Source organism: Dasypus novemcinctus, chromosome 24, assembly GCF_030445035.2.
Source record: "Dasypus novemcinctus isolate mDasNov1 chromosome 24, mDasNov1.1.hap2, whole genome shotgun sequence".
In the NCBI taxonomy this organism is placed as follows: Eukaryota; Metazoa; Chordata; class Mammalia; order Cingulata; family Dasypodidae; genus Dasypus; species Dasypus novemcinctus.
Genome location: NC_080696.1, coordinates 8931211 through 8945588, shown reverse-complemented (window position 1 = coordinate 8945588; position 14378 = coordinate 8931211). Strand labels below are relative to the sequence as shown.

General features: G+C 39.1%; 1 protein-coding gene across 4 annotated transcripts in view; it reads right to left on the bottom strand.

Moving 5' to 3' along the window:
• Nucleotides 1–206: 206 nt before the first annotated feature.
• Nucleotides 207–14378, bottom strand: part of SNAP25 (synaptosome associated protein 25) — an 85616-nt gene continuing 71444 nt past the window's right edge. For all 4 annotated transcript variants that reach the window (XM_004461832.5, XM_004461834.4, XM_058287558.2 and 1 more), the window contains exons 7-8: nt 12019–12163; nt 207–1496 (exon numbers count right to left, since the gene is read on the bottom strand). In XM_004461832.5, coding sequence (XP_004461889.1) covers nt 1428–1496; nt 12019–12163 — 214 coding nt within the window. In that variant the 3' untranslated portion in view covers nt 207–1427. The remainder of the gene's footprint in view (nt 1497–12018; nt 12164–14378) is intronic.

Here is a 14378-nt window from a genome sequence, read left to right as displayed (position 1 = left end):
ACAAGTGTTTCTAAAACAGATCTTGGAAATCAAGCCAAGTAGCCAACTACCATTAGAAGCATGTCTAAAAGAGATTTTTAATTTTTGATTTTTCCACACAGTGTCCTCAGCACACAGAACTGGCTTCATAAGAGCATCAGGATGTGGCTTCTTGTTTCGTGCGAGTGCAATATCAGACGGGTCCGTGAAAAAAATTAAAGCAGACATCTGGGGGCTATAATTTTTAATAATTTAAACTAGCTACAAAATGTCAATCACTTCACAAATCAACAGAGGAGACAGGAGGAATTTAATCTTACATGCTGTAATGCTATTTTCTCACAGTTTATCTATATTTCATTCATTTATATTATTTTTTAAAGATTTCTTTATCAGCTACTAAACATCTCAGCAATTTGGTGTGCATAGCTCTAGATTAAGCAACAGAGAATTGTACTGATAACAAACCACAGGGGAAATGGTGATTAATAAGAGTCAGCCTTATAAAATTTACATCTCCACAGTTTTACAGCAAGATTGCTTTCTCCAAAACATAGCCTTCAAAAGCAGCAAACAAACCCTATATTACATCCATTTGACATAGTTTCAGCCAAATGTATATTTTGCTGGAAATGATAAAATGGTGAGTGGGTCGAATCCATCTTTTTTTAAAATTCTTTTTTTAAAAAAGGATGATTATGATTAATAAGTCTATATATTGACAGAAAGAAAGTGACACTACTGCAGTTTTGCTGGTATAACTTAACCTTGACAGTGTCTCAATACTGAGCATGCTCTGTTGTTTCATTGTCGCTGTTGTGCATGTGTGTTTTCTCATCAGTATTCTACTGTCATGGAAACTTTTTGTTTAAGTAGGAATCTAAAAATCTATTTAGTTTTCATGCATAAATGCATAAATCACATCACTTTTAGTGCAATGCCTGTTATGTAATTCCACGTTGTCTAATCATGAAATCATAAAGACAGATGACAGCCATGAAGAACCAAGGGCAGCAAATTTTAAGAATTTCAGAGCCTGACACCCAAAGAAGGAACCATGGCAGTAGCTCTGTGGAATGTCACAGTTTTTACAAGAACAATACTGTGTATTGAAAGAATCAACAGCACATTGAGCATTCCTAAATTGTTGTCATTCAGCAAACGCCACTGAGGAAAGAAAAGGAAAAATGAAACCAAAGACAACTTTTGTAGCGAGTGAAAGCTACCAAATGACCACTATATACAACCTTTGGAAAGAAAGAGACCTAGAAAGAACAAAAGACACATAGTAGTGTTTGGGAAGCTGACGGCTGACACAGGACAACATTCACGATGGAGGTGGACTGATGCGTGTGTGTGTGTGCAGACCTACTAGGTAATACCATGAGAAAAGCGTGAAGGTGCGATCCTGCCCGACAGCCTTGGGAAGAGAACACAGGTGGGCACATTTAACCACTCCCCAGCATCTTTGTTGCACGTTGGTTGGCCTCATCAATTCTGGTTTTGTTGGAATCAGCCTGAAAAAGAGAATAAAAGTCAAGTTACCCCTTAACATGGTATTCCTCTTTCTGGGGACAGCCCAAACGCCACTCAGTGGAACCATTCTGAAAATTCCCCAGTCATAATTGACCTTACCTTCTTTTGTGCTCCCTAAACTGTTGCTATGGCTCTACCTGGACGTGACTATAGAAGTGTGATGGTTGGGCTCATGTATCAACTTCGCCAGGCTGTTTGGTCAAGCAAGCACTGCCTAATAGTTGCTGTGAGGACATTTCACACACTTAAATCTTCAGTCAGTTGATTGCCTCTGTGGCTAATTACATCTACAATCAACTGAAGAGACTGCCTTCAGCAATGAGAGCTGTCTCATCCAGTCCCTTAAAGGTCTTAAAAGGAGAAGTGATGGTTTCAGCAGTCGGAAGAGAGAATTCCCTTCTCAACCTCAGCCAGCCAGCTTCCCCTGAAGAATTCATTTAAAACCTTCAGAGGAGTTTCCAGCTTGCATCCTGCCCTATGGAATTTGGACTTGTGCATTCCCACAGTCATGTGAGACAATTATATAAAATCTCATAATATTTACAGATCTCTCTTGTTTCTTTTTCCAAATCATGGCTAACTTATTATCAGTGTCACTTGGAGCAAATTAACATCTTGGGACCTCAGTTTTCTTGTCTATAAGCTGAGGACTATAAAGACTAATGCTAATGAGCATGATCATCCACTATGTTCTACTCATTTAATTTTTTTTCAAAAGAATTTATGGGAAAGGGGGGAAAGAACAGAGTTTGCTGAGAAATGGGAGAGAAAGGCGGGCATACACCGAGATTTTGTGAGGGCTCTTCTAGGCAGAGAGAGCCCTCATTTAATTTTGACAATTAAGATTGATAGCATCAATTATCAAGTGTACAGGTCCTTTGTTCAAGTTAGGAAACCCGGAAGAAAGATTTTATGCAATTTGTCTAAAGTCATTGCATTAGGAAGTGGGGAAGGCAGGTCAGGAGACAAGGAGCCTGGAGTCAGATTTCACACTGCTAATCACTATGTTAATCACTATCTCATTTAAGTTCGCTGCAAGGATTAAGTGGCTTTATACAAATAATGTACTTACAATAATGTATTTGTTAATTTGCAATTTCTGTTACTGGGTAAAAACTTGGCTTTGCTTCCAGGATATTTAAGAGATTTTAAGCTTGGTTTCTGAAAATGCAGTTCTATGGTTTTGGTAATTGCCTCATCTTTAACAGGGTCACATTTACCATAATTCTGTGATTTTCTCATGTAGTCTCTTGGTTGATCTCCTCACCACTTGTGTCAACCTAAGTTTGCTACCAGATTATACTTTTAAAGCCCAGAAAATTAATTATTCCCATTACCACTGAGAAAGATATGAGTCAGCAAGTAGAGATGAAGACAAAGATTATGTTGAGGCTATTGTTTTACCCTATTTTGATTAGATTGTTGTCCCTCTCCAATCTTGGAAGAGGAAGAGGAAGTTGACAAGCAGTATAGGGAAACTGAAAAGTTTTTTAAACAACTGACTTGGTACCAACTATCACACAATTGGTGCTTTCCAATTTCTATGAGTTGGCTCTGTTTTATTCACCTGGAATTGTTAATTTCTAGGAGACCAGAGTTATTCATATTTAAATAGAAACTTGCAAAGTTAAAATAAAGATATTTCCAAATTATTCATAACTCTGACTTATCTGACAATGTTTCTCCATATCAATTTGGATATTGAAATTGGCCTTCAAATGAGTGTTTATTTCCTAGAGAGAGAGCACTAATTGTCTTTGAATGTTTTGATCTACAGACCCATATTTTTACCTTAGGTGCTGCATTTAGAAAATGGGTAATCCCTTCAATTTTCCTTGACACTTAAACCTTCCCTGTCCTCTATAAAGCCTACCAGCAATAATGAAGCTTTGGTGCAAAGGAAAATTAAAAGCTCAGAACAATATGAAATGATCCTGCAGACGGACATTTTCTGAATATTTTTCCACATGAACTGTGAGAAAAATCATCCATTTAGGATGATTCTTCTCAACAAGAAGGTATAACAATTATAAATATATGTACACTTAATGGCAGAGCCCCAAAATTTAGGAAACAAATATTTACTTATACAATGGGAGAAATATAGACAGTTGTATACTAACAGTAAGAGATTTCAATATACCACTTTCAATAATGGATAGAACGTTTAGACAAAAGCTCAATAAGGAAATAGAATACTTGAATGATATTATAAACCAACTAGACCTAACAGACATATATAGAACACTTTACTCAACAGCAGCAGAATACACATTCTTCTCTAGTGCACTTGTGTCACTCTCCAGGATAGATCACAAAATAAGACTTGATAAATTAAAAAATACAGAAATCATAAAATTTCTCTTCTCTAACCACAATGGAATGAAGCTAGAAATAAACAGCAGAGGGAGAACTGGAAAATTCACAAACATATGGAAATTAAACAACACACTTTTAAACAATCAATGGGTCAAATGAGAAATCATAAGGTAAATTAGCAATTATCTTGAGGTAAATGGAAATGAAAACACAACATACAAAAATGTACTGGATGCAGCAAAGGCAGTGCTGAGAGGGAAATTTATAGCTCTGAATGTTTACATTTAAAAAGAAGAAAGAGCTTAAATCAGAGACCTACTCTCACAACTGGAGGATCTAGGGAAAGCCAACAAATAAAACCCAAAGTGAGTAGAAGGAAGGAAATAAAGATTAGAGTGGAAGTAAAAGATTAGAGTGGAAGAAATAAAAAATAATAGAGAATTAAAAAATAAATATTGGTTCTTTGAAAAGATCAATACAATCTACAAAACTTCAGCTAAACTGACAGAGGAAAAAAAGACAATATAAAAACTAAAATCATAAATGAAAGGGGGAACATTATCACCCACCCCACATAAATAAAAGGATCATAAGAGGATATTATGGAAAACTGTATGCCAACAAATTAGATAATATAGATGAAATGGACAAACTCCTAGAAACACACAAACTACCTACACTGACTCATGAAGAAATAGAAGAGCTCAACAGACCAAGAACAAGTAAGGAGATTGAATTCGTAATAAAAAGCCTACCAACAAAGGAATGCCCAGGACCAGATGGCTTCACTGGTAAATTTTACCAAGCATTCCAAGAAGATTTAATACTCAAAGTCCAAAAAAAACTGAAGAGGAGGGAACATTTCAACAAGGCCAACATTACCTTAATACGAAAGCCAGATAAAGAAACCCTAAGAAAAGAAAAATACAGAACAGTACCCCTTATGGAAAAAAACGCAAAAATCCTCAATAAAATACTACCAAACTGAAACCAATGGCACAATAAAAGAATTATACACCATGATCAAGTGGGACTTATCCCAGGTATGCAAGTGTAGTTCCACATTAGAAAATCAATTAATGTAATTTACCACATTAATAGAACAGAGAAAAAAATCCATCTAATCATTTCAATTGACACAGAAAAGGCATTTGACAAAATCCAGGACTGTTTCTTGGGAAAAAAAAACAACACTCAGAAAACTAGGGTTAGAAACTTCTTCAACATAATACAGAGCATTTACAGAAACCCCAGAGCTAACAAACTTAATAGTGAAAAGACTGAACTCTTTCCCTCTAGGGCTGGGAACAAGACAAGGATGCTCACTGTCACCACTGTCATTCAACATAGTACTGGAAGTTCTAGCCAGAGCAATTAGGCAGGAAAAAGAAAGGGCATCCATTTGCTAAAGGAAGAAGTATAACTTTCCCTATTTGCAGATGACATAATCCTATACATAGAAAATCCTGAAGGAGGCGGCAGACTTGGCCCAGTGATTAGGGCTTCCGACTACCACATGGGAGGTCCACGGTTCAAACCCCGGGCCTCCTTGACCCGTGTGTAGCTGGCCCATGTGCAGTGTGCGCAAGGAGTGCCCTGCCATACAGGGGTGTCCCCCGCATAGGGGAGCCACATGCGCAAGGAGAGCGCCCTGTAAGGAGAGCCGCCCTGCGCGAAAAAAATGCAGCCTGACCAGGAATGGTGCCGCACACATGGAGAACTGACGCAACAAAAAGAAACACAGATTCCCGTGCTGCTGACAACAACAGAAGCAGACAAAGAAGTCACAGCAAATACACACAGAGAACAGACAACCGGGGTGCGGGGGGAAGGGGAGAGAAATAAATAAATAAATAAATCTTAAAAAAAAAAAAAAAAGAAAATCCTGAAAAATACACAACAAAACTGCTAGAGCTATTAAATGAATTCAGCAATGGGGCAGGGTACCAGATCAACATGCAAAATTCAGCAGTGTTTCTATATCCTAGTAATGAACAATCTGAAGAGGAAATCAAGAAAAAATTCCAATTGCAGTAACAATGAAAAGAATCAAATGTCTAGGAACATATTTATCAATGGACGTAGAAGATTTCTACATGAACAACAATAAAACGCTGCTAAAAGAGATCAAAGAAGACCTAAATAAATGGAAGGATATGTCATGTTCATGAATTTGAAGCCTAACTATTTTTAGTATGTCAGTTCTACCCAAGTAATTTAGAGATTCAATGCAATCCCAATAAAAATTTCAACAGCCTTCTTTGCAGAAATGGAAAAGTCAATCATTCAGTTATATACAGGATTAAGGGACCCCCAAATAGCCTACGCCATCTTGAAAAAAACAAAGTTGGAGGATGCACATGTCCCTACTTTAAACTTATTACAAAGCTGCAGTAATCAAAACAGATGGTTCTGCCACTAGGACAGACAAACAGACAACTGAAATTGGATTGATAGTTCAGAAATAAATCTTTCCATCTACAGCCAATTGATTTTTGACAAGGCTGCCAAGTCTATTCAATGGAGAAAGAATAGTCTCTTCAACATACAGTGCTGGGAATTTGGATATCCATATGCAAAAGAAGGTGGACCCCTCGTTCACACAATAAACAAAAATTAACTCAAAATGGATCAAAGTCCTAAATATAAGAACCCAAACCATAAAACTCCCAGAAGAAAACATTGGGAGAAATCTTTAGGACCTTGTGTTAGGCAATGGTTTTCTTAAATTTTACACAAAAATCATGAGCAACAAAAGGACAGAGAAATGGGACTTCATCAAAATTAAAAATTTTTGTGCATCAAAGGACTTCAACATGAAAGTAAAAAGACAGAATGAGAGAAGATATTTGGAAACCACATATCTGATAAAGCTTTAATAACCAAATACATAAAGAAATCCTACAACTACTCAAGAACAAAAGGACAAGGAACCTAACTTAAAAAAGGGCAAAAACTTTAAAGATTTGAACAGACATTTCTCAAAAGAAGGTATACAAATGGTTAAAGAGCACATGAAAAAATGCTTAACATTATTAGCCATTAGGGAAATGCAAATCAAAATCACAATGAGATACCATTTCATACCTACTAGAATGGCTACTATTAAAAACATGGAGGAAAGCAGATGTGGCTTAGGCAGTTGGGTACCTGCCTCCCACATTGGAGGTCCGGGGTTTGGTTCCCAGTGCCTCCTAAAGAAATCAGACAAACAACAAGCAGGCTTCAAGCAAAAACAATGAGCAGACATTGAGCAAAAACAAAACCCAAAACAACGAACAGAAAATGAGCAAAAACAGGGAGCAGATGTGGCTCAAGTAGCCGGGTGTCCACCTCCTACATGGGAGGTTCTGGGTTCAGTTCCCGGTGCCTCCTAAGAAGAAACAGACAACAAGCAGACAATGAGGAAAAAACAAGCAAGAGCAATGAGTAGACAGTGAGCAAAAACAGCAAGCAAACAGATGAGGGAGTCATCTCAGGGCAGAGCAGGGGGACATGGAAAATAAAAAGTATTCATTGTTGGTGTGAATGTAAAATGGTGCAGTCACTGTGGATAATAATTTGACAGTTCCTCCAAAAGTTAAGTACAGAATTATCATATGACCTGTCAGTCCCACTTCTAGGTATATATCCAAAATAATTGAAGGTAGGGACTTGAACACATATTTGCACACTGATATCCATAGCAGATTATTCAGAATTGCCAAAAGATGGAAGCAACTCAAGTGTCCATCAACAGATGAATGGATAAAAAAAAAATGTGATACAAACATACAATGGAAGATTATTCAGCTGTAAAAAGGAATGAAGTTTGGGCACATGTGACAAAAAGGATGACTCTGAAGACATCATGTTGAGTGAAATAAGCCAGACACAAATGGACAAATATCATATCTCACTGACACGAAATAATTAGAATAAGCAAATTCACAGAGTCAGAAATTAGAACACAGCTTACCAGGGGCCAGGATGGAAGTCGAGAATAGGGCATTAAAGCTTAATTGGTACAGAATTTTTTTTGGGCAGTGATGGAAAGTTTTAGTAATGGATAGTGGTAATGGTAGCACAACATGGTGAATGTAATTCACAACTGAATTATAAATTTGAATGTTGTTAAAAGGAGAAGTTTAAGTTTGTATATATGTACTAAATAAAAAAAAAAGGACTGGAAAACACAAACAGTGAATTCTAAGGAAACTATGGACTATAGTTAATAGTTTAATATCATAATATTGTTTTATCTATTGTAACAAAGGTATTACAGTAATGCAATGTGTTAGTAACAGGGAAAACTGCATGTGTATGTGGAGCGGGTGTATATGGGAACTCTATTTTCTGCATGACTTTTCTGTCAACTTACAACTTCTTGAATAAAAAAAAAACTGAAAACACTGGATGACATTTCTGCAGACAAGAGTTCTAGGTCCTGTTGCATAAGAAATGCACTGCTTAGCCTTCCCACAGTGGTGCAAGGGGAATTTTGAAGTCAAGCATAAAGCCACTCTTCAGATATGTGCAAAGGACCTGGAAGGAGCCTAGAATAGCTCTGCATTCACTAAGCATCTGCAATTCAACCTGGCATCTTTCTGAAACACTTCAAAATTCCAGCCCATACAATAGCCACTACAAAAGACACCGCATCTGTATCATGTTCTATAAAAAGTAGCACTTTTTAGGAAAAAAAAATCCTGAGAGCTGCTTTTTAGTTGTGTTTCTGGTAATTGGAGAATGCCTCTGTGTTCATCTTATTTACATGCTTTAGGACTTTACTTATGGATGGTTTCCCCTCACAGTTTCCATATTTTGAGAATACTAAATTCGCTGATCTACCCAACATACAATACGTGTCTGCCCTTGTAGGAAAACCAGAATGCCCACTAGAGAGCAGTAAGAGAGCAGTAAGAAGGAGCTGTTCAAGCCACACTGCTGAACACTTTGGGAATCTCGTGACAGGTGGGTGGGAAGACCCAGCACAGATTTCCATAAACGATGCCCACTACCCCACACCGCAGCCCATTCCGACCCCAGCTTTGAACTGTTCGCTTATTATCCCCAACTTTCAGATGAAGCGGCCAGATTCCAGAGCTGGTGAGCAGGAGGACCTGCTAGAACCCAGGTCTTGGTGCTCCAGCCCAGTCTCCTCATCCAAGGAAGAATCAGAGCTGCTTCTGCCTGACTGCGTTTTTTGCCACGTGCATAACATCTACCACTGACAACTTTGAAATCCAGTCTGAACACCAGAAAGCCATTTCCCATCAAGGATCTGATATAAACTTGTCTCCGATTTGGTAGTTTCCTGAAAGAATCGAATATTTTAAATTTAGAAGATTGAATATATATGTGTGTGTATATATATGTATAAATATATATACCCTTAAACAGAGAGTAAGGTTTAAAAATTTTTGAAGGTTATTTCTTGATAGTCCATGGGACATATTGCAGATCACATTGTTTTCAACAGTCAGAACTTCACTATTTATCCAAGAGATGGGAAAAGATCGTAACTGATAGAGTTGGGTGGAGGCTGGTGTTAGGATCATGAGAGAATACGGGAGAAATATCGCAAGATTCTCCTTCCCTTTACAGTGTGATTTTATATCTTAGGTGTGCAGGAGAATTTCACACACCTGTTCCTGTTATCAGAAGTAAGAGATTCTATGAGAAGGTGGAAGTCTATTAATAATTCTGTAGCTCATGTACATGTATCATTTGGGGCAATACTGAGTTGAAATGGGCTCTAACTCATGTATGGATTACGATTTTTGAAAACTATGTAAAGTTTTGACTGGAATGAACTACTTGTTTAAAGACAACTAGACTCTTACTCCACTTCTTAAATGGTTGAGCAGCCGAGCCTCTAGCAATGACATAAACCAGAATGGCCATTTCCCTTCCACTGGCCTGACTTTTGATTATGCCTTAGAGCAGTATATGTCTTTGACTTTGCATTAAATTGGGCCCAGATTGAAAGTTAACCCTAAAGAGCAGAAATTGAAATGTAAAGTGGTAGAATTAACATGGCCTTAGCCTTCCAGGAACTCTTGTTCATGCTTAAAGTCAGGCTATAATCAGGAAAGGTTTGACTGCTCTCTTAGTAAAACCTCTGCTTTAGGAATTCTAACCGGCTTTGATGCGTTATCTACCCAAATCTGCAAATAAATTGGGTCCATTGATAGAAAATGAGTACTTCCTGTTTTCCGTTTTTTTTGTTTGTTTGTTTTTTTAAAATATCATTTTCCTATTGAAAGACAGTTCAACAATTGTTTTAGTTATTTTTCTGGGCATAATGGGTCAGATTGTGCTGGCTGGAGTACTTTTGGAAACGCTCAATATTGTTCTACAACCATTGACTTGCACAGCTTTAAAAGCTTTAGCATATCAAAGGCCTCTTAACAATAATGAGCATGTTATGACTTGCAAAAGTAAACAAAGATCAGGCTTTTGCCTACCAACACTGACATTTGTGTCGCTCAATATTGATCGGGCAAAATATTATGCGATCAGATGTTCTTAATGTGGAGTGCAGAGAGCAAAGTGTTCCCTCTATGTCTACTCATTCCTTTCTCAAGTCAGTCGATGCTGCGTGGATACCAAAAAAAAAAAAAAAAAAGGACTATTTAGATGTATGATTCAAGAAATATCAGAAACATCCTTCTCAGCTCTCCAAAGTGGAATGGATTGTTAAAAAGAAACTCAGGGTCTCAATCTCAAAGGTCAATATCTCCCAGGGAATAAATTCACACACATAAGATTGGCCAAATAGAGTCAATGCACTGATGCACAATTTCCACTAGGCCTATACTATGGCTACTTCTTCATTGACATTTGGACATTTTAAGAGATTATAAGCAAAACTTGAGATCCTACTGATTGAAGAGGGGTGGAATACAAGGACATAGAAGCCATGTCAGATTGTACAGTGTAGAATATCAGATTTCAGTGCCCCCAATCTCTTAAATGGATACTTTCTAGTGCTACCCTCTGTTCCTTTCCAATCGCAAGTCCCCAAACACACCCCTTCCCATTCTCTCTTCAGTCTTCCTCATGTCCTGGTTGACACTGGGAGTCTTAGTCAGAGAGCCCCGTCTGTCGTCCTTGCGTGAGCTCACCTTCATCGAGGTCCCCACTGGAGATCTGGAGACATGAACTGTCAGATTGGGAATGGAACCTGGGTCTTTCTGAACTCTCATTAAAGCTTTGGTGAGTATGGATTAGAGTGGACTTACTGATATTCTATTCATCAACTATTGTGATTAGTATTCGAAGAAAATGTGGCATTGGTGTGGAGAAAGTGGCCATGGTGGCTGCTGGGGGTAGGGAGTGGAAGGAAGAGATGAGATGTGGGGGTGTTTTCGGGACTTGGAGTTGTCCTGGGTGGTGCTGCAGGGACAGTTACCAGACATTGTGTGTCCTCCCATGGCCCACTGGGTGGACTGTGGGAGAGTGTGGGCTATGGTGTGGACCATTGACCATGAGGTGCAGCGGTGCTCAGAGATATATTCACCAAATGCAATGAATGTCTCACAATGATGGAGGAGGTTGTTGTTATGGGGGGAGGAGTGGGGTGAGGGGGGTGGGGGGTATATGCAGACCTCATATTTTTTGAATGTAATATTAAAAAAATAAAGACCAAAAAAAAAATCACTTTCAGACTAAACTAACAGTCTTTCTCCCTCATTTCCTCTTTCCATTCCTTCATAAACTCCTAACCCTTGTTGAAGTCTCAATTCAAATTCAACCTTTTCTGAGATTTTCCCACTCCTGTCCCTTGCAATATTCCTTTCTCTAACCCTATTGAGCATTACATGTGTAACTCTTTCGGGGAATGAGAGTCTGCCTGGTAGTAAATTTGCCTTGGGACTCACTGCCTCCTGTAGACTGAGCTTCTCGGCAGCCAGGAGGCTGTCTCTCTCCTCTTCATCTGTCCCACAGTGCCTAGCACAAGGCTTGGCGTGGAGGAGCCTCTGGGGACTAGCTACTGGGCTAAATTCTACCAGCAAATCTTCAGTCCAGTTCTTTTGCTGTTGTTCTTGTCACAGAAAATGAAGGGAAGCATGTCTAGCTACGAACACCCCTAACGTAATGCCACGGTTCATGGCTCTTGTTATGCCCCTCATGCTTCCTGAGTGGTTCTGCCAGAAGAAGCCACGAGCAGTCAAAACCTGGAGACCGCCGTGTGCTCACCTTCTCCATGATCCTGTCGATCTGGCGGTTCTGTGTGTCGATCTCATTGCCCATGTCCAGGGCCATGTGACGGAGGTTCCCGATGATGCCGCTCACCTGTTCCAGGTTTTCATCCATTTCATTTTCTCGGGCATCATTTGTTACCCTGGGAGCCAAAGGGCAATTTTTAGGAGACAGACCACGGGAAGAAAACCTTGGATACCGAGGACCGGAGGCCTCGGGGAAATCCACAGCCTCTCTAGGCACCTTCAGTCCCATCCGCCCTTGACCTCCACAAACACATTTAGCTTTTGTACATTTGAAAATAATCAAGACCTTTGAATTTCTGAACTCTTGAATTTCCATTTTAAAAGAAGGCATACTAAATATATGAATTAATCTCCTTTTCTCACTTCCACCAGCACTTCCACCTTTCTATGTTTATACCGATTTTTATTTTTTCAAGGATAAAGTCATTTTAGTTGTAAGTACTAGAGGATAGAGAATGAAGATGGGATTAGGTAGAAATTGTATTTTTTTCTTTCTGGAATGTCAGCCAAAGTCTCCTAGGCTCAAATTCAGAATGAAAGAAATACCTTATTGCACTAGGTCAGAGAATCCCTCTTCTCATGTCTTCTCCCATTTGGGACCAGCACCAATGGGAAGATAATGCTAATTACAGTCTACCCTTTAATCCTGCCTTCTCCAGGAACTCCAAAGGGAGCTACCTGTTCAAATGATTTCATTTGCTCATATTTTAGTGCCATGGGATGTTTAGTGACATTGTGAATGGGTGATTTCAGAGGAGAAACGGTGATAGAAGATTTTAGTTCCAGTTTGGGTAAGGATGACAATAGGGAGAAGGGGGTTGGCTCTCAAAGTGCCTTAACCATTTTGCCATTTTTATCCCCCCACAGATCTGTGAAAGTTAAGAAGGCACTAACTCTTTATTGAAAACATAGGTGCTTATTCCAGAATATTTTGGCTAAGGAATATTTTCTCAGTACAGCTTGAGATGAGCTGAAAAATATTCAGAGAGGTTAAAATCCTTTCCTCATAATAACACCCAATGCAGACTGGCCTGTTAAGGTTTTAACAGTCCAGGCCAGAGAAAATTAAAAAAAATAAAAAATAAAAAATTAAAGGAACTACCCACCTTTCTCATATAAAAAAGAAGTTTATATAAAGGATCATGGAAGCTAAGTCTGACCTCCGCTTTAATAGTTCTCAATCCTGGTTGCATATTAGAAGACTTGAGGAGCTTTAAAAAATCTCATGTGCCTGGGCCCCACGTCTAGAGATTCTGATTCAGCTGGTCTGGATTGGACCTAGGCACTAGTGTTTTAAAAACATTCCCAGGTGGTTTTACTCTGCAGCCAGGGTGGAGAACCATTGGTTTAGTTTCACTTGGAACAGATGGAAGCAGGAATAGAATTGTTATCCATGGAGCACCAGGTAGCTACCTAGACTTTACACCCATGTAACCATAACCTTTCTATGGGTCCAGGGTCATCAGTCAGCACACAACAGCAACAAGGGCCTGGGGAGCTGTACGAAGGGACAGTTTTATTTTTTGTTTTTTTTTTAGCAACCGGAATATTTACTTTTTATTATTGTTCTATTTTCTCATCTCCTCAGAGCTAAGCTCTGAATTGGCTGATATGTATAATTTGAGATGTCTTCATAGATATTTAAGTTAGTTTATTTTGTTATGTTGAGAATAACAAATCTCAAAAGAAATGTTTAGTAAAAACCCAGTTTTGGGGGAGTGGATGTAGCTCAGTGGTTGAGCACCTGCTTCCCATATATGAGGTCCCAGGCTCAATCCACGGTACTTTCTAAAAAAAGAAAAAAGCCAGTTTTTTTTCACAGTTCTGTTTGTACCCCCAAATCCACTGTCTGGCCTTCTCTGCTCTATGCCCTCTTACGACCACATCACCCAGGTTCTCTCTCCCTCTGGCTTCTAGTAGGTCTGACCAGTGAGAGATTAGAGGGTAAAGGAAAGAGGGGTTGGATATTCAATTTTTCACTCCCTGCTAGTGTTGGCAGTGGCTGCATTTCGCTTCCTTCCAGCCCTTTGGCCGTGACTATTGCCAGGATTTGATAACAGTTCACTCTCCTGTCCCCTCCGGACAACAGTGGAAATAGCTATGGGCAATCGCTAGTCCCTAAGTGCTTCACCTTTCTTTGTTACCAACCCTGCCCTCACCTCTGTAAACGGTCTCTTTAACAATAAGCTCTATTCCATGGCAGGTGATCGCTGTTTCCTGTCACGCTAATCCTGGGCATGGCCCCATGACTTGCTTTGTCCAATGGAACTTGAGTAAACATGGCACACACAGAAGCTTGATAAGTGCTTGTGTACGAGGGCTTTGCCCTTT